The following is a 24,866-nucleotide window of genomic DNA, read 5'->3' as shown; positions in this document are numbered from 1 at the left end:
GCCATTTGGGGAGTAAACCAGCAGACTGAAGGCCTTTCTCGCTCTCTCTGTCCCTCTCTCTGTTGGTGGCCCTACCTCTCAAATACATAAATAAAATATTTTTTAAAAAGAGCATTGGTGAGAAATTAAGAAAATAGTTGTTCTAATCTCAGGTTTGCCATAAATATTTGAAATGCAGTATCTTTTAGTTGATTGAACCCAACTTGGACAATTGCACCTTCAATCCAGCATCTCTGTCCATCTTCTCTTGGCTCCAATGACCTCCACTAACCATGACTGTAGAAAATTGGGTGGCATGATCTCTGCGCCACAATGAAAGGGCTTGGGGAATACAGTGAGAGCTTTTGCTGTTTTTGGAACACAGCTTGAGGCTCATGAAATTGGCAGAATTTTCTTTCTTTTCCAAACAACCTCCCCATTCCTGCCGCCCCTCATCCCCCCAGCATCTTCCTGCCCATACCTGGAGGAAAAAGGAAAAAAAATAAGGGAGGAGAGTAGAGCCAAAGGAATAAGGGAGTTGAGAGACACAGAGAGAGCAAGAGGAAGATGAAACTGAAAGACAAAGCAGGAAGAGGAACCAATAGGGTGAAGCCCTGTAAAATATTCTGATAGAGAATCACCTGGCATATTTGTTGAATGTACATTTCTGGGCCACATTCCAGATCAGCCAAATTGGCATCAATGGGAATAGCATCATTTAAAAGTAAATAAAAGGCTTTTTTAATAAAATGATTACTCCCCTTTTTGTTAATTTTGTTTCAAATTTTGTGATTTTTATTTCAAATTTGCAAATCCATTTGCTTCTTTAAAGCTGGCAGAAAAGAAATACTGCACTTATTTGCCTAAAAGGCTTTTCTTTTTTATTCTACACAACAGTTGATAGCATTACTTTACGTGAAAAAAGTGGGCGTATTTTCACACACATCAAAGCAGCTGAGACATAGCACCTTCCATCAAAAGGATCTGCTCTAATGAGAGTAGCAGGATAATGTCAAATGTGTTCTCTCCTGCCTCAGGCACTGTGGTGTGGATGCAGGAAAATCCACACTCAGCAGAAGACAGGGTGCTCCCTGTCTTTTCCTTTACAGTTCCTTTGTTAGGTGTTTTTCTCAGGTATAGATCTTTCGTTCATCATTAGGATCTTTCTTATGGCATTTTGTAAAAGTTAGACTGCAGTCTGCCATGCTATTAGTCCCATTGGGAGGTCCAATCACATCTTGTCTGCAAGGCCAAATCTGTTCCCATTGGGTCCTACATTTCTCTATGGCAGAACCTGCAGTGCTAAATGACCTTCTTTGTGACGTCTACATCTGAGCGCATGTGTGAAGGTAGGTATTATATGATGTGTCCCCAACAGGCTGTTCCTGCAGGGATGGAGGTTGCGGTTTGCATGCATGCAAGTTGCCTGGTGAGTTAGTCATGGCCTGGTTAGTAATCCACATCAGAAAGGTTCTGCTGTGTAGTGATCATGTTGTCCAACCACATTGGCAGCGTTCTACAGGTGATCAGGTTGTGTATCCGTATCTTGCTGGGCCTGCTGTGATAGTGATAATATTGTGTGTAATTGCACCTCTCCTCTGGGAATTTATTGATATAGATCAGGCAGACAGAGCAGAAGAGAAGCCAATAATTGTTCTTGGTTGGGGCTGTTAGCTGGACTATGGAAAATAAGCATCCACTGTGAAAGTGGGAAACAAATCTTTGTTTAGAGACGGAAATGAAGTTGACATTTTCAATTCTAAGTATTTGGGGGCAATTCCCTTTTTTCTATTTGATGTAGTGGCAAATAATTTGTAATTACGATGATACTAAAAGTGATGAACCCTATACAGACTTGAAGGCTTTCTTAAAATTAACAAATGAAATCAAGCTTGATTTAAATTTGTTCAAATAGAATGTCTTCAGAGTTGTTCATACATCCATAAAAATAATGAAGAATAAATATCTTGTCAGAGAGCCCAGGACATGTTTAATTTTTTTTTTAACTAAACTCTTGTTTTGAGAATTTTCTTACCTCTCAGCAATCAGAAAATCAAGACTACCAGTCTTAAGTTTCCATAGAGATATCAGTGGATGATAAACAAAAAGATCATAAGTTATGGGCTCAGTTTAAGCACACCAATATACACACATCCAAATCACTGTGACCCTGTTCAAGGTGGACATGTGGGCAAGCTTATGGTATTTGGGAAATCAAATGAGAAGAAAGTCATTGTCATTGCCTGCTTTTTTTTTTTTTTTTTTTTTTAATGACTCCTCCAATAGCAGAGAAACCTTAACTCAAGTGGCTCACTCATGTTAATCATCCAGCTTGGTGCAAGGGATGTCTGGCTCTTTCCAAAACCAAGGTGGATGTGTAGAAGGAGACATAGCAATGACTTGTTTTAAAATTTAAACATTTGTACATTTTAAGTCATTTGTACATTACTTCATAAGTCCTCTGCTGAGAGGATAGCATGTTACAGGTGCTGTCTTATGACCCCTGGTATATCCTTTATGCTACCACTTATGAACACAGAAGCCTTATTTCACAGGTGAACTCAACTTGGACACAACCAGTTCATGAATTATGATGAGACTTTTCATGGGTATGTAGCCCATATTTTTCTGATTTTGAACAGGAACTAAACATGTTGCTATTCAGACAGAAACTTAAACTTTTAAAATTAGCTTTATAATTTCCTAAAATCAGAGGAGAATGGAAGGGGAAGAAGAAAGGAGAGTGGAAAAAGAAAAGAAGGGAGGAAAGGAGAGATTCCTTCCTGCAAATCTTGTTTTAGGTCATGTGATTCCTCTCATAGTTATTAATGAAACTTTTTAGAAAATAGGAAACAAACCTGACTTTTTAGAGTTTATTTAAGATTTAGATATATGTATCTTCTTTTTTTAAAAAAAAAGATTTTATTTATTTATTTGAGAGAGTACAGTGAGAGGGAGAGACAGAGACAAAGGTCTTCCATCCACTAGTTCACTCCCTAAATGGTCACAATGGCCAGAGCTGAGCTGATCTGAAGCCAGGAGCCAGATACAGTGGTTCAAGTGCTTGGGCCATCTTCCACTGCTTTCCCAGGCTGTAATAGAGTGCTGGATCGGAAGAGGAGCAGCTGGGACTAGAACCCATGGCCATATGGGATGCCAGCACCTCGGTTGGAGGATTAACCTACTATGCCACAGCGCCAGCCCCCATATCTCTTCTTAATAAAACTATGACCTACCAGTGGTATTTGGCCTAGCAGTGAAGACAGCAGTAAAGAGATCCACCTCTCACACCATAGTACTTGGGTTCAGTTCCTGGCTCCAGCTCTTGACGTCAGCTTCCTGCTATTGTGGATCCTGGGAGGTAATAGTACTGGGTCAAGTGAGGGGATTCCAGCCACCCATGTGGGAGACATGGCTCCTAGCTTCAGCTTGGCCTAGGCCCAGTCATTATGAGCATTTGACAAATGAACTAGAGGATGGGAACTCTCTGTCTCTCAAATAAATAAGTAAATAAATAATTTGTTAAAAAAATTATACTCATATATGCACTTCCCATTTTGCAGATCTAATGTTATTTCTTTGGTATAGTCTTATGGCCAATGATGACTTGAGTTAACAGTTCCACTCCAAGTCTGCATGGGTAGTTGATGAGATCCAAACAGGGCCAGGGCATGAGGTGTTAACTTGGGGAGGGGAAAGGAGAGGAGGGGGAAGACATTCAATTTAGTTTATTTTTAAATTAAAAAACTTAAGATGAACCATAAACCAGAGTAGAAACTCAGGGTTTCATCTTATATGTGTTACAGTTCTAATTTTATCTAATTTTAATCACCCCAAGCCATGTAAATAAGGCAGAAGGAAGGGAACAGAAATAGTGGCTTTAATGCTGATTGGGTCTCCACTATTTGCCAGGGACTATGTTTGCCAATTAGTATGATGTTATTTCATTTGCTTCTCATAAGGAGCTTGTGAGATAGGCATATTACATGTACTGTGCAAAGTCACAGAGGTTCACAGAGATTAAGCAACAAAACAAGGGTCATAGGACACAGAGAGCCCAGTAGCTTTGTCTTTCTCCACAGCTCAAGCATGCTGTATTGCCAGTCTTTAAAACTAACACGAATTTTTAAGCATTTTTCTAGAATTATTATTTAACCAATCCAGAGGTTTTTAAACTGAAAAGTGAGGATCTCGCTTTATTACCAGACTTTCCCCTGCAATCTCATTTCTCTCCCTAAGCAGAATATGTTAGTGAAATATTCCAGACTTATCCTTATGTCTAAAATAGATTTTTCAATGCTGTTTTCTTTGATTAGCCACACAGGCACATTTCAAATGACTGGGGCTATTCATACCTAGGCTGAAACATACTATTTAGGCATTTCCTACCCACAAAATAGAGAAATAATAGGAGAAAGAGCTGTAAAAGTCAGCAGAGCAGCAAGCTATTGTGGTCCGAGCTCAGTGGAATGCGTCAATCAACATGGTGGTAAAAACTGGTCTTCAAACCAACATCCACTGCAGTTATCTTCAATTGGTGGGGCTGGGTCACCTGCATGCACTGGTTTGTGTGTACCAGCCCTAGAAGGAGCTGGTAAGTGTGGGCCAAGATGGGGACTTGGTACAGAAGAGCTCCCGTATGACTCCGGTCCAGGGCAGAGTGGACCCTGAAACTCAGTGTCATTCAGAACCAGCCTGGGCAAGGCCCACTGCGCTACAAAAGCTGCCCACAACAAGGAATAGTCAAGGATGGCGCTGACATAAACAGTAGAAGCACAGCCACACCTAGAAGTTTGCCATCAAATGGAGGACAGCATGTACAAGAACACCTTTCCCCTGCGCCCCGGCACCCAGGCACCCAGTACCTTCACCTGAGATAGCAATGCATACCTTGCTTTTGCAAAGGTCACGGTACCTCTTGACTCTACCTGTGGATACACCCTTTGCTCACTGCAAGAGCAGGAGGGACAGCTTTCTTTTCAGTCATTGGTGTTTGTTAAGTTACTTTTTTTTTTTTTTTTTTTTTTGCCAGGCAGAGTTAGACAGTGAGAGTGAGACAGAGAGAAAGGTCTTCCTTCCGTTGGTTCACTCCCCTAATGGCTGGACTGAAAGAGGAGCAACCGGGACTAGAGCCTGGAGGCGGAGGATTAGCCAAGTGAGCCAGGGCGCCAGACAAGTTAACTTTCTTTTCAGAAAAATCCGTTTACTCTATCCTCTACAACATGGTCATTAAAAGCATTTGGTCATTTAATGCATATGGCTGTGCCCTTAATTGAGCCTTAGAAAAGCCACACTTCAGGCCATTGTAATAGAGCACAATTTTGAGCTCTCAGCAGCACAGTTTATTTGCAGACAGCTGAGACTATTCAGGGAGGATTGCCTGAAGGCCCTGACATCCCTTCACTGTCTCAGCTCTGCAGGGGGTGGAGCTAGCAGGCTCAGACATCCAGGCCCATTCCAATCTCCCGAGGGATTGTTTGTGCTGGACTGACTATGATGCCATGGGTTTAGATGGAAGATCACTACCAGAAACAGCCCTGGGAAGCCCCTTTTCTATCTACTGTAAGGATACTATAGAGATATCTCTTACATCACCTAGTTGCTCTATTCATGAAGACTTGCACATTCCGTTTAGGGCCAGAGACACCTGTAAATCAGGGCAGCCGTTTTATCCAATGAACTATGAAGCTGACAAGGTTTTCTAATTCCATGCTAGGAAATTTGGAGACCAAATGCCTTTCAAACACATTACAGTACTCTCACAAGTTACCTGGAATTCTGAGACAAGGTAAGCAGTGTGGTGAGCCAGAAAATATCTAGGTAATTACCGTGTTTTATTCCAACAGTTTGTTTCTTCCCTTGCCAAAGTCACCTTTAATAGCTGACAAGATAAGTAAACCTGTTTTCCAATCTGGAGACACAAAGTTGCTTTCTTTCCTCCTTCCTAACAAGTCACTCTGGAATTTAGGGGGCTCTCAATATGTTAATACCAGGTCTATTTTGTTCTAGGGGAGGAAGTTTTTTTTTTTTTTTTTTTTTTTTTAAATTCCAGAATCCACAATAGGAATTTTATGGACATTTCTTTTTTTTGTTTGTTTTTTAAGATTTATTTATTTATTTGAAAGTCAGAGTTACACAGAGAGGAGAGGCAGAGAGACAGGTCTTCCATACGATGGTTCACTCCCCAATTGGCCGCAAGGGCTGGAGCTACACCAATCCGAAGCCAGGAGCCAGGAGTGTCTTCCAGGTCTCCCACGCAGGTGCAGGGGCCCAAGGACTTGGGCCATCTTCTGCTTTCCCAGGCCATAGCAGAGAGCTGGATCGGAAGTAAAGCAGCGGAGACCTGAACTGGCGCCCATATGGGATGCTGGCACTTCAGGCCAGGGCGTTTACCTGCTGTGCCACAGTGCTGGCCCCAGGGGGGACAAAGTTATAGGATCAATACTGTTACACTGTTACTAAATCAATTCACAACTTCTTTTTTTTTTTTTTTTTTTAATTCAGGATTCCAGCTGCATATTCCATCAGAAATCTGTGCTTATCAGCTTTAGCCCTTTGTTGACGGGAGAGAGAAAAAAATAGGTGAGGGGAGCCATAGATTGAATGGCAGCCCAGGTTTCCTAGCAATAGACTCTCAGCTAACGCTCTGGACCTCGGTGAGCTCACTGCTCTGAGCCTGCTTGTGTCTTAGCTGTGCCAGCGAATCAGTGAGGTGAAATTGCTTTCACAATGAGAAACCACCTTCCAAGTTACCTTTCAGAGATGCTTTAAGAGAAAAGGATGAGCCAGTGGACAAGGCCAGAGAAGGCAGCAGAGAAGAATGCAAAGGGGTCCTTCAAAAGTTCATGGAAATGTGTGCTATGAAAACACTATGCATGGCTTTTCAACAATATTTTGCCCCCAAATAATCTTATAATTCCATTTCCCCACATTTTGAAGTCCCTTCATATACATTACACAAGACCAACCCAGGTGTGCACTCATAGCCCCCAAAGCTCCAAGATCTGCACTCCAATTCCCTATTGAAACTTACACATGAGAGGTCCAGCTAGTGCCGTGAGTCAACAGTGACTGTGACTGAATGGCAACTGCTCTGAATTGAAAGCTGGTTTCCTCCAAGTCTGGAATTCCTCAAGGGCAAGGTAGCTGGATTAGAAAGGATTCCATTTTACCTCCCACAGTCTTGCTCTAACAACTGCATTTTCCCATTTCATATTCAGCCACTTTTAAAACCTATCATGCACTTCACTAAACTATGTAATCACATTCATTTCTGTGCTTCTCAGAAATCTAACGTTCTGAAATTAAATCTTTAGAGGTTGCTTATTGTTTGGACAGAGAATTGTCCAACTCTGCTTCATTAGCTCTGTCACAGGGGTTTACTTATTTCTGGTATCCCTTCTAAGAGCTGAAGTGAGTGGCATCAATCCATTCCATGTGTGAGGCATCGGGTGCTGTTTTCCGGTCAGGGGTGGGGCAACAAATGGGAAGGGGTGTCAGTGTGATTCAAAATTGAGTGTGGTGGACTCTCTGGAGCTGTGTGTTTTCCAATCTGTTTCCTTCAATTACATCTCAGTTTTCCTTGGTTAATAAAATGCAGAGCTTTAGGGCTGATTATTTTTTAGTCGATCTGGATCCTTTGTGGAACTGGGAAGTAAATCGTCAGCTTATACACAAGGTGGCACCCTGTGATTCCAACCAGGTCTGAGAGGAGAGAGGCTGCTGAAACACTGAGCCACAGCTACAAATTTTTATTTACCATCTGGTATTCCCACTGTGCTGAATGTAGAGGTGGAAGTAGATGTTTGGCAAGTCACCTTTCTGTGCAGTCTTTGTCCCTAAATCTCAAACATCAGAGCTGCCTCCGTAAAAAGGGCACTGGAACCACGTGACTAATTCCAATTGATTGTAATGAATACAGACCCCCACATCCAAATTACATATGGAAAACAAGGAAGCTTTATTGGTACTAGGCTCATTCCTGAGAACATAGGGGGGAGGGGTGGAGATGCAGAGCACATACCAACCCAATTAAGTTTCAATTGGGTTTGCTGAAATAGGGAGCCAATTAGAAAGAACGTGACATTTACAAAACTCTGAAATAGTTGAATAGCAACTGTGTTGACTAGTTTTAAGGTTCCTTTCAAAAAGCAATTTGTCCATTATTTGAAAGCTGCCTGCCCTGAATACAATACTGGAAAATGGAAACTGGAATATAATCTCAATCCTTATAGTTACTTGACATTTATTCTAATTTTGACTACATCTAGACACTGCTTTTATTTTTGATATGGCTTTAAAACTGGTTCTAATTAATTCTTGGGTGTTTATATATTACATTTGCTGGCTACATGCATACTATTTGGAATTGGTCCAGAGCGTATTTGAAGTGGATTGATTTTAAAATGACTATACTCAGTGTATTGTATGTGGAAATTAAAATAGGCTGTTAGGCTGAACAATTATTTGAAACAATGTTTAATAACGACATTTTAACTTCAGAAGTTGGAAAGATATTTTCTATTTTTAACACAAACAATTATGTAGGCATTCAACAAGTAGATTATAACGTTTATGAAAAATGGTATTTATGTACAAATAAAAGTTACTCTCTGAAGGTGAAACAGAGCCATTCTGGTTTGGGCCCTGAATTAGAAGCCAAGAAAACACAGGCCTTGTCCTGGTTGAGAACAATATTGTGTTATTTGCCTTAAACTGTTCTTATTCCCAGTTCTATAATCATTGCCTAAAGGGCAAGAAGAAAATGGAGTTTTGGGGAAGAAATTTGTTGCACAGTCATTGTAAAAGAACAATAAAACAGTAACTATGGCAAAAACAGTCCCTATAGTTGAATTTTGAATTTCAGGTTTCAAAAATTTTTCTTTCAATTGTGTTACTTTGTTCTAAAATTCCTATGGCCAAAGGCAAGAAACTGAACAAGGTAGGTCATCACAACAGTAAATACCGGTGGCAATGTTTAGGTGAGATGACAGGCCAGCAAGATATGTGAAGTCCAAACTGGAGTGGGATGGGGTCAGTATGACTGCATTTCTTCAAGAGTATCAATCAACAAATACAGTATTAGAGGGTTGCTATATGTGAAGCAGAGGACTGGAGATACAGTGATGAGCAGAGCAGATGTTGTTCCTGCCTTCCTGGGGCTACCGCATTTTTAGCCTCTGAGTTATGCACATTATTACCCATTGGATGGAAGGTCTCAGAAATTAACTTTGGATCAGCAACTTTGGGACATTAAATGGTTAACAGGCTAAAGAGCATTGAAAATAGTTTTATAGGTTAGCATGTACCTGGATCTGAACCTACATATTATTAGTAGTATTAGTATATTAGCAATGAAACTTAATATTAGTAATGAAACTTGAATTACCTGTTTGAATGTTTCCTTATTGGAAAAATTAGAATATTTCTTCATAAGGTTATAGTAAGAATGAAGTGGAATTAATTGAGTGAGTGCATATACGCTACTATAATGGCTGGTGTATATTAACTGTTTAGTATTTCTTTTACTGAATGAGCAGAACAGTAAGAGAAAGGACTAAAAGAAAGCTATCTTTACTGAACCTGAGAAGAGCTGGGCATCCAGAGAAAAGTCTGGATGATTCGTTTTTTTCAATCATTACTTTTTTTTTCTCCCTTTCAGGTTTAAACCCTGGTGCTAACCCCCTACCAAGAAATTCTTGCTCTTCCTTGTAGAGGGCTGGACGGGCTCCAGAGGTAGTAAGACATGCGCATAAGCTTGAGGAAGGTATTACAAGATGTGAGTCACTACATCTCCACTTTTCCTACAACCAAGTGCATGTAAAACACTCAACCCTCACTAAACAGTGCTCCAGGTTTTGCTGGGTCAGACTGGTTAGAGTATTTGGATACTACCATCAAGTCCTATTCACCACTCTGCCATCAGAGGAGATGGAAAGAAGGAGACGGAGGAAGTGGAGGAGGAGGTACTGGAGGAAGAGACGAGAGTTTTGATATATAGAAATCACCTTAGGAATCAATATTTTCATTGTTGGACTTGAGCAGACCATCCATGTTTCTCTGAGCTAAGCAGAATATTGATTGTTAGAAAGTGGGACATGTGTTATATACGCTTTATGGCAATGTTTAAAGGAATCTGTAATGCTTGAAGACTAACCAAGACATTCTTGGCTAAAAGGAGATTGCTGTCCGTATCAGCTGGTCTTTAATTGAGTCAACTTGTCTTTCCGCCTGAGATCTTTCTCTAACCTGTTGAAGTGAATGTCTCCTTTCTCTGAACTTTCACAGCAATTATTGCCTGTAGATGTAATTAATCATGCACTGGTGTGTCAACTCCGGGCAGTTTTCAATAATTTGCACTTTTTGTGGATGCCTTTCCCTGCGCTTTTCTTCAGTTAATGAAGTCTCTTACTGCTACTCCTCTTTCCATCTGCCCCAGCGTGAAAGCATCATGAGGGAAGAACTTTCAGACTTCTTCGCAACACAGCGGAACACACACACACATCTGCCGCTTCGGAAACGTGTGCTGCCTTGGTCAAACGTCCTAAGTTGAACTTTGACGACCCCTATTTTTGAAATCGGAGAAATATCTATCATCCACTAAATAACTCAAGTTTGAGGGACAGGTTCAAGTTCACTTGTTGCATTCGGCAAGCCTCCATCCAGCGCCCTCACGGCTGCCATGAGCATCCTGCCCGAGCAGGCGAGGACGAGAGAGGATGCCATACCTTGGAGAGCTCTTCCGGACAGGTACTGGAGGGCGGATGCGGAGAACAGGGGCTGGGGCACCTAAGCACCCTCAGAGCCGGCGAGACGGTGCAGAGCTGCGCCCCTCAGAGCTGGCCGAGGGGACCGCCGACCTTTCGCACCTCCCAGAGATGCCCGGAGCGCTAAGCATAGGCTCCGGCGGTGGCTGCTGGGGCCCTGGTCGACATCTATTCCCGCTCACAGAGTTCTGCACACTGGCGCTGCTGGGCGCGGCCGCCTTTTGCCCGGCGCCTTCCTCAGGGGCACTCAGCGAGCCCGCTGACGCCGCCGCGGAAGGCAGAGGCACACGCTTTGGGGCGCGGGTGAACTCGCGCACCTGGCACCTGCCACACCGCAGGAGCGCCGGCCAGTGAGCCGAAGGCGCTGGCGCCGCCGCTTGCCGCCCCCTCTCCCTGGAGCGGCCCGAGGCCGAGCACGTTCCCGTGGGCCGGCGGCGCGGCGGAGAGAGTGGGTGGGCAGGCGAGGGAGGGGAAGGGAGAGGAAGGAGGGAGGGAGGGAGGGAGAGGGCGAGGCGCGTCCCCGCGGCGGGGGCGCGCTCTCGCGCGGGCTGCCGGGATCGCTCGCCGCCGCTGTGGTAATGTCCGCCATGTTGGCCATGGCGCAGGGAGCGGATCGGGCGGGCGAGCGGCGGATCTAGTGTGTGGAAGCGGCCGCGGGCGGCGGGGGGCTGTTTTCGGGCGGGGTGGGCGCCCATGCTGTGGCCGGGGGCAGTGAGGAGGAGGAGGAGGAGCGGGCCGGCCGCGCTGCACTGAGGAAGGAGGTGGAGGAGGCGGCGGGAGTCCTCCCCCCCTCCCCGCCCGCCCCGCCGCCGCCGCCCGGGCTGTTCCTGTAAGGCGGGGAGACAATGAGTAAACTCTCCTTCCGAGCGCGGGCGCTGGACGCCGCCAAACCGCTGCCTATCTACCGCGGCAAGGACATGCCTGATCTCAACGACTGCGTCTCCATCAACCGGGCCGTGCCCCAGATGCCCACCGGGATGGAGAAGGAGGAGGAATCGGTAGGGACTCGAGTGTTTATTACCCCCCCTCTCCCTCCTCCCCCCTCCCCTTTGTCAGTCGGGCCTCGCCATTCACAGAGCGCTTTACGCTCGCTGGAGGGCGCCGCTGTCGCTCCAACGCATGGGACCCTACGCTGGCGGAGTAGCGTAAACCCTCTCGGCCGGCGCAGCGCCCGCCCGCGGCCGCCATGTTGTTGCGTCCCAGTGTTGTGATTAGCTCGCAGCGCCGCTTACGCTGCCGTAAGGGGGCCTTGCCGTAAGCGGCGGCCGGGAATGGCGCAGGGGCTGCGCTGGGCGCACTTGGCGTACGGCCTCTGTTTACCTTTCAAAAAAAAAAAAAAAAAAAAGTGTCCGCTGGCACGGGGTTAGTTAATAGCGAGGGTGTCTTTGGCTGGTACAGATTATGCGTGTGCGTGTCTGTGTATAGTTCCTTCTAGTTTTAAGTTTGGTTTAGCATTGAGTGCTGTTTGAAATGACTTACGGAAAGTAAAGCGCTTTCAAAACAAACATCTTCCCCCTCCTAGGAAGGGAATGTCGCTGCCCCTACCAGGGCTGCTGCAGCGAGTGCGGCCCTGCGGAGGGGAAAGGGCCGAGGCCTCGACTCCCGAGCGGGACGCCGGGTTAGCCAGCTGGAGCCGGACGCGGGGTGCGGGGCGCGGGGCGCGGGGCGGGCGGGCTCTGCCGGCGTCGCCGGTGCGGCCTCCGCTCACTGCGCCGCGTTCGAGAGGAACCGGGGATGCTCGAAACGAGCCGCCGGCGCGGCGCTGTCCCGGCGCTGTGACCCCGCGACATGGCCTTGGTTGGAGGAGGGTGGTCCTTTTGGAAGTAGAGGATTTACTGCATATAAGTTGACAGCTGTGTTTTTGATTATATGCCTTGTAGCATAAAAGCTGTTTCCCCCACCTCTGGGTTAAATTTTGCATAAGGTTGAATTTTGCTCTGGGTTGACAGTGTTTATGACTCTGGAGTGGTGTTCCTTGCATGCGAAGTTCATAGTAACTGCACCTTCAAGAATTTCTTCAATGAACCCACGGTCCCGCCTTATTGTCAACCTCGGGTCTGTGTGGATTGGTTCTCTTGCCTCTGTGACTGTCAAAAGAAAGCTCTAGGTTTCCGTGATTGGTTTTCTCTTTTGACTGTTAAGATTGCAGGAAATGCTTTTATGCCTTTGATTGGCTGCTTGAGTTCTGACCTCATTACGTTACCCTGCTATTACTACTTTCCTCTGTGATTTTAATCACATTTCTCCTTGGTGTTTGATCACCTGGAAGTCTTACATTTTCAGCAGAAAATGAATATAGCTGTGACATCAGGATGCACTATCAGTTTTTAAAATTAAAAAGTAAATAGGATAAAAGCCCAAAATTTAAGCCTAAGGTTTAGAGCTGAATGAGAGAATTTTGTTTTTTTTAAAATAAAATTTGGTCCTAACTAAGCTCAGTTTTTCATGGGAAAGATAATTGAAATAAGAGGATAATACGTATTAGAATTAATTGATGAACTTTAAAAAAACTGGGGCCGGCGCTGTGGCACAACGGGTTAACGCCCTGGCCTAAAGCGCCAGCATCCCATATGGGCGCCGGTTCTAGTCCCGGCTGCTCCTCTTCCCATCTAGCTCTCTGCTGTGGCCTGGGAAAGCAGTGGAGGATGGCCCAAGTGCTTGGGCCCCTGCACCCACACAGGAGACCCGGAAGAAGCTCCTGGCTTCTGGCTTCTTCTGATCCGCGCTGCGGCCAGTGGGGGAGTGAACCAGTGGATGGAAGACCTCTCTCTCCTCTCTATTCTCTCCTCCTCCTCTCTCTCTCTCTCTCTCTCTCTCTCTCTCTGCCTCTCCTCTCTCTGTGTAACTCTTTCAAATAAATAAATAAATCTTTAAAAAACAGAAACAAAATTTGGAAGTTTTTGTTGGTTTTCAGGCTTAAAAGAACCAGTAGTGGGGCCAGCGCTGTGGTGTAGCGGGTAAAGCCAGCTCTCTGCTATGGCCTGGGAAAGCAGTGGAGGATGCCCTGCACCCGTGTGGGAGCCCGGAAGAAGCTTCTGGTTCCTCGTTTCGGGTCTGAGTCTCCTGTTGTGGCTGTCAGGGAAGTGAACCAGCAGATGGAAGAGCTGCCTCTGTCTCTCTGTCTGTCTCCCTCCCTCTCTCCCCCTCCCCCTCTTCTCTGCCTCCCCCTCTCCCTCTCTCCCCTCTTTGCTTCTGCCTCTCTGTAACTCTACCTTTCAAATAAATAAATCTTAAAAAAAAAAAAAAAGAACTACTAGGGTACAAAATTACTTGGATCCTATTATTTTAGAACCTGAGTCAGAAAACCTGTTCTAGAATGAACAGTTAATCCCTGGAAGGTACATTACTTTTTGCAGTCAGCTCCTACTTGGTCTTAAGCTTGTCACATATGTTTTATTATTTTAATTTAGGAGAAAACTTGCAGATTTTTAAAATGTTCTTTTAAAAATAAGCACTTAACAAGCCCTGTCACAGTTTGGTCATTAACTTTTTTCAATAAAACTTGGTTTTCAATCCAGAGCATTAGTGCTTGTATTCTTTTTAGAAGTCTGCTTTAACTGCTCAGTTTTAAGGAAGAAGAAATCCAGATTTGGATAGAACCTGAGTTGATACTGAGGACTTTTCTCGGTCCTATTCTTTCTGCTTTTTAATGTTTCAAGTGGAGTTTCTTAAAGCCAAAAGAAAGCTAAACTAACCTTGGCTAAGATTTTTGCTTCCTAGAATGTCTAGTTAGAATCTTATTTTTCATTTTTCTTTTTAAAGTTACCATGTGTATCAGAAGACTTGGCACTGTCATGACTGCCTTGATATAAACAGTTCTAAGCTGCAGTAAAATGTCATAAATTTCACAAATGTTTTTGCATTTCGCTTGAGTTGTATTTCAGTTCAACTTTGAGGATCTAGGTGTTCTCCTTACTTACCTTTATAAGTTGTTGTTGTTTTTTTTTTTTTTTTTTCAAAGATTCGTAATCCTCCATATCCAAATGGCCTCAACTGCCAGGGCTGGGCCAGGTGGAAGTCAGGAGCTAGGAGCTTCATCCAGGTCTCCCACATGAATGGGTGCAGAGGCCCAAATACTTGGGCCATCTTGTACTGCTTTCCCAGACACATTAATAGGGAGATGGATCACAAGTGGAGCAGCTGGGACTCCAATGTGTACCCATATGGGATAGTGGTACCTCTTAAGCCACAGCACCGGCCCCTGGAATTTTTTTTTTTTTTTAACAATCATAAGGATTTATAATTGTTGGTTGGTGTTACTAAACTATCCTTTCCTGTTTGATTGACAAAAATCCTTTGGCTTCATTTTGAAGCCTTTGTGGATAGTTCCCTGCATCCCTCTCCACACCACTCCCCAATAAAATTAAAGACTCTTGTGTAGCTATTGGACTATAATTAAGACTTTGTAAGATAGTCGTTGACCCACTGTTGAAGTTACATTCTGACAGTACCTAGGTTTTGTCTTTACTATCATTGCTGACAGTCCTAAGAGCTGATCTGAGCTTTTGAACATGTCTGCATATTTTACTTCTTCTTTATTTTCATTGTCTTCTTCTTAAGGTCTGCTTTGTCTCTGCACTGCTCCTCATGGTACTTGGTGTAGGTCGAATACTATAAACTTATTTCTGTTTACAATCTAAACCAGAAAAGTCAGATAATCAGTGATTCTGCCCACCTCCCCATGAAGTGTTGCATAGCTGCAGTTGATGTTTCTGATAATGTCTATCATTCATTGATACTTACTATGCCCGAATACATTTTCACTTAATTTTTTTAAAAGTTTCTGAAGTACAACTTCCATATAATAAAATGTATTCATTTAGAACACAGAGTTTAATGAGATTTGACAAAAGTGAACACCCATGGAAGCAAGATATAGAATATTTCCAATACTGGAAAAAGTCTTGTGTACTCCTTTTCAGTCTCTCTCCACTGCTAGTTCCAAGCAACTAATGATTTGTTTTCTTTCACTGTAAACCAGTTTTGCCATTTCCAGAAGTCCATATAAATTAAATCAAACCTATTTTTTGAGTTTTTTTTTTTGCATTTCATAAATAACACGTTAGGAGCTTAGTGATTTTTCTCACAGTACCTGCCCTCCCATCCGCTCTCCCACCCTTTTTCTTCCTTCGTTTCCTATTCCCATTCTTACTTTTTACTAAAATTATTTTAATTAACTTTATATACAGAAGATTATACTAAGTGAAGAGTTCAACAAATAGTATGAAAAAAACTGTTCCCCAACAGAATCCAGCACCCCGACCGGGACTAGAACTTGGTGTGCCTGCGCCGCAGGCGGAGGATTAGCCTATTGAGCTGCAGCGCCGGCCCTTCTTTGTCTCTTTTAACAGTTTTTGTGTTAAAGTCTATTTTGTTTGATATTAGAATGGCTACCCCAGCTCTTTTTTGGTTTCTGTTAGCATGGAATATCTTTTTCCATTCTTTCCCTCTTTTCAGTCTGCGTGCATCTTTGTTGGTGAGACATGTTTCTTGTAGGCAGCAAATAGATGGATTTTTTTTTCCATTCAGCCTGTCTGTATCTTTTTAAAAAATTAATTTATAGGGAAGATATACTTACAGAGAGGAAGAGGCAGAGAGAGAGATCTTCCATCTGCTGGTTCACTCCTCAAATGGCTGCAACAGTTGGAGCTGGGCCGATTCGAAGCCAGGAGCTTCTTGTTTTCCCATGAAGGGTGCAGGGGCCCAAGGACTTGGGCCATCTTCTGCAAGCTCAGGGCATAGCAGAGAGCTGGATTGGAAGTGGAGCAGCTGGGACTTCAACTAATGCCCATATGGAATGCTGGTGCTGCAGGCCAGAGCTGTAACCTGTTGTGCCAAATTGAAGGCCTCAGTCTGTATCTTTTAACTCAAGAGTTGAGGCCATTTACATTCAAGCTTACTATTGATAAGTAAAATCTTGGCCCTGCTGTTTTCCCATGAATATTCCTATTGTTTCTTTTGGATTTCCTTTGTACTTTTACTGGAGATGTTCTGCCTTCTCCATCTTTCATAGTGATGACTATGGTTCTGTGTTTCTGTTTAGCACATCCTTAAGCATCCTTTATAAGGCTGGATGAGTGGTGATTAATTGTTTGTTATGGAAGGTTTTATTTCACCTTCATTCGTAAATGAGAGCTTTGCAGGGTACAGTATTTTGAGCTGACAGTTTTTTTCTCTTAAGACTTGGAATGTATCTCACCATTTTCTCCTAAGCCTGTAAGGTTTCTGATGAGATGTCAGCTGTGAGTCTAATTGGAGATCCTCTGAAAGTAATCTGCCATTTTTCACTTACACGTTTTAGCTTCTTTTATGTTTTACTTTGGAGAGTTTGACTACAATGTGTTGTGGTGAAGATCTTCTCTGGTCATGTCTATTAGGAGTTCTTATGTGCTTCCTGTACTTGAATGTCCCTTTCTTTCTCCAAATTATGGAAGTTTTCTTTAATTATTTCACCAAAAAGATTGTCTAATGCATTCTGTCCAGCCTTCAGGAACTCCTAAGACCCGTATGTTGGGTTGTTTGATAGTATCCCATAAATCTCCAACACTGTTTTTTAGTTTTATAATTTCTTCTTCTTTTTTCTTTTTTGGTCTAATAAAATTTCCAGAGATTTGTCTTCTAACTTGAATATTCTTTCTTCTGCCTCACTGAGTTTGTTAAGGCTTTCCACTGTAATTTTTATTTATTCTATTGAATTCTTCGTTTCCAATATTTCATTTTGATTCTTTAAAATCTCAATTTCATGAGTAAAATGTTCTTTCATGTCATCTATGTATTTATTTAATTTGTGGACTTGCTTCTGATTACTTCCTACGTTCAGTTTTTTGATTTGTTTCTGACATTTCTTCAGTTTCTTTATTTTCACATTCTAGTATTGAAGTGTTATGTTCCTTTGAAGGCATCATGTTGTCTTCTTTATTCCTGTTTCTTGAATGGCTGCATTTATTTTTAGGCATTTGTGGCGATACTTGTTGGTTTTGTTTTGTTTTGTTTTGTTTTAACCCCTGTGATGGCGTGTTTATCTTTGGACTGTGCCTCTGTGGCTTAGTGGAATGTCTGCTCTTTGAGTGAATACCCTGAGGCGTGTGCAGGGTATCACCAGGGTGAGGGAAGTGTCCAAGTTGACATCCATATTGGGAGTGGTAAATCTTTTTCTCTTTTTTTCTTTTAAACATCTTCTCCAAGGAGACCAATTCCTGGTCGCTAGCCACAGTGGGTATGACATACATTGGCACTTCCACAAGAACTACACAAAGTATCTGTGCAGTCCTCAAGGTGAGCATGGATCTTGCAGCATTTATCCTCACCAGGCAGTCAGGGAGCTCCGAGCACGTGGAGTCGCCCACAATGACTTTCCAAAGATCCAGCCATACCTTACATTTTTCCAAGCAACCACAGTGGTTTCATAGTCGCAGCACTTGAGCACCTAGTCCCCTGTCAGTTTTCCCAGCCAAACTCAGTCGTCTCCTATTGCTGGGTGTGTGGACACGAGCTGGCACAACTGTTAATGTATGTCCAAAATGGCACCCGCCCCTCTCGGCTAATTACAGGATATTGGTGCTGAGTGGTTGAGGAGAAACTTGTCCCTCCTTTTTCCTCTCTAGGTTGGCAGGTATACTGTCCCCTGCAGGTCCCAAGCCAGACTCATGGCAGGCTTTTCCTGCAGCTTTATCTCCAGTGGCTTGGGCTGCTGCAGTCTGGTCTTACCTCATTCTTCAAAGCTGCTGCTGAAGCTCCTGGCTGCTGGGGTCTGGAACTGTGTGAGTCTACACCCGCCATGAAGCTGCACAGTGTTTCTCTGCTGTTTTCTCCCTAACTCTTTCCTGAGATTGCACTCTCTCCATGCCTCTTTTTTTTTTTTTTTTTTTTTTAAACTATCTTCCCTGAGACTAGAGCAGTAAGCTCCCTCACTATTCTGTCATCTTGATGTCTCTTCCTATTTTTTTTTTCCTTTTTTACCGTCTTCTTGTGTTCATCATGAAACACATTTAAGATTTGTGGTGTTGTATGTTGATTCCTTTTTATTGCTCAATAGTATTCCAGTGTATTCAACCATGTTGGATATTTGAATTGTTTCCAGTTTCAGATTATCATTTAATCCTATAACAGCCCAATGAGATAATTTTTTGTGTGTGTGTGTGTGTTTTTTTTTTTTTTTTTTTTTTGACAGGCAGAGTGGACAGTGAGAGAGAGAGAGAGAGACAGAGAGAAAGGTCTTCCTTTGCCGTTGGTTCACTCTCCAATGGCTGCCGCAGCTGGCGCGCTGTGGCCGGCGCACCGCGCTGATCCGATGGCAGGAGCCAGGTACTTCCTCCTGGTCTCCCATGGGGTGCAGGGCCCAAGCACCTGGGCCATCCTCCACTGCACTCCCGGGCCACAGCAGAGAGCTGGCCTGGAAGAGGGGCAACCGGGACAGAATCCGGCGCCCTGACCAGGACTAGAACCCGGTGTGCCGGTGCCGCTAGGCGGAGGATTAGCCTAGTGAGCCGCGGCGCCGGCCTTTTTTTTTTGTTTTATAAATGAAGAAACTGAAATGTCTTAGTGCTAGTAATTGGAAGGGCTAGAATTCAAAACCTTGCCTATTTTTTAGTATCACAAAAGCCTGGTCTCATATTGCCATGCTCCATATTCATCATTTTAACAGAATGCAAGGTTATCATATGAACTGTTTACAGAATGCAAGGTTATCATATGAACTGTTAAGTTTGTTATGGTTTTTATAAGTAATACTTTTTGTGATTTTAGGAACTTTAAAGGATTATATTGATTTGGTCAGACCATTAAATTATTAAGAAGTATAGTTTTCTTATCACTTAACTCTGACTTCTACTCTAAGATTTTTAGAGCATCTCTCTTTTTTAGCAGTCTTTCAACTTGGTTTATTCCTGTTTTTGCACCACTATAAGTGTCTTTGTCATCTTAAGCATATCAGGAATTTGTGGGAAACTATTTTACTTTACTATTTAGGTTTATCTTCTACTAGAATTGATTTCTGTAAGGACAAAGATCTTTGTGTGTTTTGTATATTGCAAGTACCTGGAACTGTGCTTGAATATATGCTTGGTAAAAGAGTATTGAATGGACTTGTTTCTTTTTCTACACACAGAGCTATGTTTGCTTTTTCTCTCTGTGTGTATATAATTTTATGTGCATATCTGTGTGTATCCATGAGGACTTCAACGAGTTTTTAGGAAAATGGAGTTACTAATACTTTTCCATGAACTTTTTGAAAAACCCTAGTGCATACCGTGGTTTTGTAGGTATAATTCATTAGCAGAATTTGGTAAAATCTTTCAAGAATTCTCTTTGGCTGCTTACTTTGGTGCAGTGTGTGCTGAAATATTAAATTGTTTCTCCCCCTTGAGTCAGAGGCCTTTTTAAATATAGGAATTATTTTTAGACACAAGTATGGCTGCAATAATAATATTTTTTGGTGTTAATTCTCATAGATGTATATAGATATGTGTGAGAAATTTATTTATACCAGAATGAACAAATGTCTACATGAATTATGTGATTCAACTTATTTTTAAAGAAAAGATCGTGAATAGTTTGAATTGCCATTTCTCCCCCAAGTATTGCCTAGTTTTTTCATTATCTTTACATTTTTACTTTGAGGAGAGAGAGTCAGAGCTCTCATCTGCTGGTTTGCTCCCCAGTGCCTGCTGTGGTGGGGGCTACAGCAGGGGTAGAGGAATGAGGGGATGGGAGTTGGGGGCAGAGCTGGGAGATGGGAATTCAATTCAAGTCTCCTACATGGACAGCTGGGACCAAACCCTTGAATCATACTGCTGCCTCCCAGGAGGTAGCCATAAACTGGAATCAGGAGCCGGAGTCAGAGCCAGAAATTGATCCCAGATACTCTATATGGTATGTGGGTATCACAACTGGTGTCTTAACGACTAAAACAAACACCCATCCCATTTAATATTTGAATCAATATATTTTAAAAAATATTTATTTATTTATAAGGCATAGTTACAGAGAGGCTGAGGTAGAGAGAGAGAGAGAGAGAGGGAGAGAGAATCTTCCTTCTACTGGTTCCCTCCCCAAATGACCAGAGTTGGGCCTATCTGAAAGAGCCAAGAGCTTCTTCCTGGTGTCCCATGCAGGTACAGGGGCCCAAGGACTTGGGCCATCTTCTACTGCTTTCCCAGGCCATAGCATAGAGCTGAATTGGAAGTGGGGCAGCCAGGACTCAAACTGGCGCTCATATGGGATGCTGGCACTGCAGGCTGTGGCTTACCCACTATGCCACAGGGCTGGCCCCTTAATCAGTAATTTGAATTATGGGGTACAGCGGAATATATTCATTCTTAACATTTAAAAACATTACTTTTGGCAAACAGAAACTCATGTTTTATAATAGAGTTTCTAAAAAGGATATAAAATGAAGTTTTGTAAATTAATAATGTAAAAATCTGATCTTTCACTGTTTTTTACATTAAAAACTTTTAAAGATTTATTTAATTTATTTGTAAATTGGCAAACAAAAAAGCTGTCTGCACCTTAATATTTATTGCAGCTCAATTCACAGTAGCTAAGACCTGGAATCAACTTAAATGCCCATCAACAGTAGACTGGATAAAGAAGTTATGGGACATGTACTCTATAGAATACTATACAGCAGTAAAAAAACAATGAAATCCAGTCATTTGCAACAAAATGGAGGAATCTGGAAAACATCATGCTGAGTGAAATAAGCCAGTCCCAAAGGGACAAATATCATATGTTCTCCCTGATCGGTGACAACTAAACAAGCACCAAAAAGGAAACCTGTTGAAGTGTTATGGACACTATGAGAAACAATGACTTGATCAGCCCTTGTCCTAACTGTTGATGTACAACTTAATACTTTATCCCTTTTAGTATTTTTTTTTTGTTCTACTTAATACTATTGGTTGAACTCTGTAATTAACACACAATTATTCTTAGGTGTTTAAATTTTAACTGAAAAGTGATCTCTTAAATATAAGAGTGGGAATAAGAGAGGGAGAAGATGTACGATCTGGGACAAGCTCAAGCTGACTTGCCCCAAATGGTAGAGTTAGAAACGTGCCTGGGGATTCCATTTCAGTCCCATCAAGGTGGCATGTACGAATGCCATCTCACTAGTCAAAATGATCAATTTCAATTCACAGTTGATCATAATGATAGGTCTAAGAGTCAGAGGGATCACATAAACAAGACTAGTGTCTGCTAATACTAACTGATAGAATTAAAAAGTGAGAGAAGTAGCCAACATGGGAAGCGGGATACACAGCAGACTCATAAAATGGCAGATGTCCTAAATAGCTTAACAAATCATTTTGTTAAGTCAACAACAGGAGTCACTGGGCACTTACTCCTCATGTAGGATCTCTGTCTTTAATGTGTTGTACAATGTGAATTAATGCTATAACGAGTACTCAAACAGTATTTTATACTTTATGTTTCTGTGTGGGTGCAAACTGTTGAAATCTTTACTTAATATATGCTAAATTGATTTCCTGTATATAAAGAGAATTGAAAATGAATCTTGATGTGAATGGATTGGGAGAGGGAGCGGGAAAGGGGAGGGTTGCGGATGGGAGGGAAGTTATGGGGGGGAGCCATTGTAATCCATAAACCGTACTTTGGAAATTTATATTTATTAAATAAAAGGGAAAAAAAAATTTAAGATTCATTTATTTATTTGGAAGGCACAGTTACAGAGAGGCAGAGAGAGAGAAAGAGAGGTCTTCTATCCACTGGTTGGCTCCCCAAATGGCCACAATGGCTGGAGGTAGGCCAATCCAAAGCCAGGAGCCTTTTCTAGGTTTCCCACGTAGGTGCAGGGGCCCAAGGACCTAGGCCATCCTCCACTGCCTTGCCAGATACATTAGCAGGGAGCTGGATCAGAAGTGAAACAGCTGGGATTTGAACAGGCACCCATATAGGATGCCAGTACCGCAGGAAGCAGCTTAACTTGCTGTACCATGGCACTGGCCCAGATGTGTTTTTTCAACAAAAGCGAATGACATGTCAGGTATTATCTTAAATGCTGGATGATACATAGATAACATACTGGGATACAATTTAAAGGGGTCACTGTATCAAAAGTGTACGTAAGGCTATGTACTGAAGTGTTGTTAGGATTAAAAGAAGATAGAGACCTTTATTTCACAGAACTTAAGTGAGTCATTCAGGTCAAAAACACAGTTTATGGAAAGTTAACAAAAACTACTGGGTTAAGTCAACTGACAGACATCAAAAGACCATTAGAAAAAGTTAAATGTCAGTATATTTGAGAGGACTGAGAGACAGCTTACTGGAATGTACTGGAATAAGGGTCTTGGTGAGAAGAATAAAAGTTTGGGCTTTCAGATTTGGTTGTCAGGTGTATACTGAAACAAGTATTTGATTGAGTTTGGGGATATTTCCAACAAGTTTTGCGGATTTAAGTAGACAAAAGTAAGGTTATTCATGGTACATGTTTCCTATAATCCTTACCTATCCTTTCCTCATGGAACGAACTTCCAGAGGGTATCCTTCTGTCATTGCCTATTCTTTTGGACACACAGACATTTTTTTTTAAGAATTATTATTATTTTTTTTTGAAAGGCAGAGATATAGAGAGACAGAGAGAGGGAGAAAAGAGAGGAAGAAAGAGAGAGAGAGGTCTTCTACCTGCTGGTTTATTCCCCAAATGGTTGCAGCAATCAGCTGTGCCAATCCGAAGCCAGGAGCTTCCTCTGGGTGACCCATGCAGGTGCAGGGGCCCACACAGACATCTATTACTTTTCTTCCCCCTCCTTTGTTCCCTGCTGTATTCTTAAGCACAGATATTGTTTAAAACATAAAAGACACTTGGTAAATATTTACAGAATGAATAAACAGACATTAGATTAGATTGACAAAAAGGTAGAATTATACCAGATAATAGTTTTCAGTGTTAGATTCAGGAGTTTAGAGTGGTGTAGAAGAAATACCACTTGGGTAGGAGTGTGTAGTCTTTGTTGCTAGTTCTGGTTCTTTAATTAAGTGGCCTGTATACTTTGGGAACTTACCTGCCGCCTTTGAGTCTCAGGTTGTTTATCACTATCACCACACCTGACATTTATTGGTATATATTAGCGTGTTGTGTGCCAGACATTTTGTTAAACTTGTAGATGGTTTAGAGCTCTTTCTAATGGTAGAATGTGTTGGTGCTATTGTCTGTCTTCCAGAGGTAGAACTTGAGACTTAAGAGAATATGTAACCTGCCCAAGATCACCCACCTAGAATAGAAGATGGTAGAGCCAAGTTTTGAACTCGGGTCCCATGACTGATTGACTTTAGGGTTCTGAGGTTCACCATTGCACTGCTTCATCAGTAAAATGAGAGGGATAAGAGCCAGATGATGTCTGAGGTCCTTTATAACTTTACTGTTCTATCATTTATTATGTGATAGGCATGAAGTTTTTTGCTTAAAAGAATCATATTTTGAAAGAAACTGTGATGAATTCTTTTTGTAAACACATTCCTATTAAAAATGTAAAGAAATGACTTTATCTTTGGTAGAAGGTTATATACATCTGTGTCAGTTCTCTAGAAATGAGGCCTTATAATATTTGGTAGGTGGGATGAGTAGGTTAGTTTCAAGTAACAGAAATCAGGGCTGGTTACTTTAAGATCCTGGGCACTGTCTCACAGACTCCAAAGAAGGATTGAGTAGTGAAGTCGTGGGAAGGCCAGGAAACAGGGCAGCCAGAGGCTGTCAGCAGCAAGTGACATTAATGCCCCTCAACTCTATAACAATTTACAATCATTTGAGAAGCAGGAGTGGGTATGTTCATTGTTTTGGAGTTAGACTACATAGGTACCTTGGGTAGCGTATCGTCATCTGCAAAATCTCAAGGGGTTCTTGGGAAGATGAATTGTGTGTTTGGAACGGTTAGTGGCATGTAGTAGCATTCAGTACGTATTAACTATTTAGAGTAGTCAGGGAGGAGTTTTGTGTTGCCTTGAAGAAATTATTTCTCTTTTGTGAAATAGAAATAGATTGACCTTACAGATGCCTTTGGCTCCAGAAGTTACTTGTATCTGAATCCACATGTCTGTATGCTGAGTATATTGTCTGGAATGTTAAGTAGAGGAAAAGAACTGACATAATGACACTAT

General features: G+C 42.4%; 1 protein-coding gene across 18 annotated transcripts in view; it reads left to right on the top strand.

Annotated features, from left to right (window-relative positions):
• The first annotated feature begins 11,280 nt into the window (after positions 1-11,280).
• EPC2 (enhancer of polycomb 2) overlaps positions 11,281-24,866 on the top strand; it is a 137,864-nt gene continuing 124,278 nt past the window's right edge. For 5 of the 18 annotated variants that reach the window (XM_089329181.1, XM_051848701.3, XM_089329180.1 and 2 more), the window contains exon 1: positions 11,281-11,743. In XM_089329181.1, the coding sequence (XP_089185307.1) occupies positions 11,591-11,743 (153 nt within the window). In that variant the 5' untranslated portion in view covers positions 11,281-11,590. The remainder of the gene's footprint in view (positions 11,744-24,866) is intronic. The other 13 variants (XM_070070944.2, XM_089329192.1, XM_051848702.3 and 10 more) reach the window with 11 other exon arrangements.

Source organism: Oryctolagus cuniculus, chromosome 3, assembly GCF_051225735.1.
Source record: "Oryctolagus cuniculus isolate XC-2025 breed Fujian yellow rabbit chromosome 3, ASM5122573v1, whole genome shotgun sequence".
Classification (NCBI taxonomy): domain Eukaryota; kingdom Metazoa; phylum Chordata; class Mammalia; order Lagomorpha; family Leporidae; genus Oryctolagus; species Oryctolagus cuniculus.
Note: the sequence above shows the minus strand (reverse complement) of the source record. Positions and strands in the feature narration are given on the sequence as shown.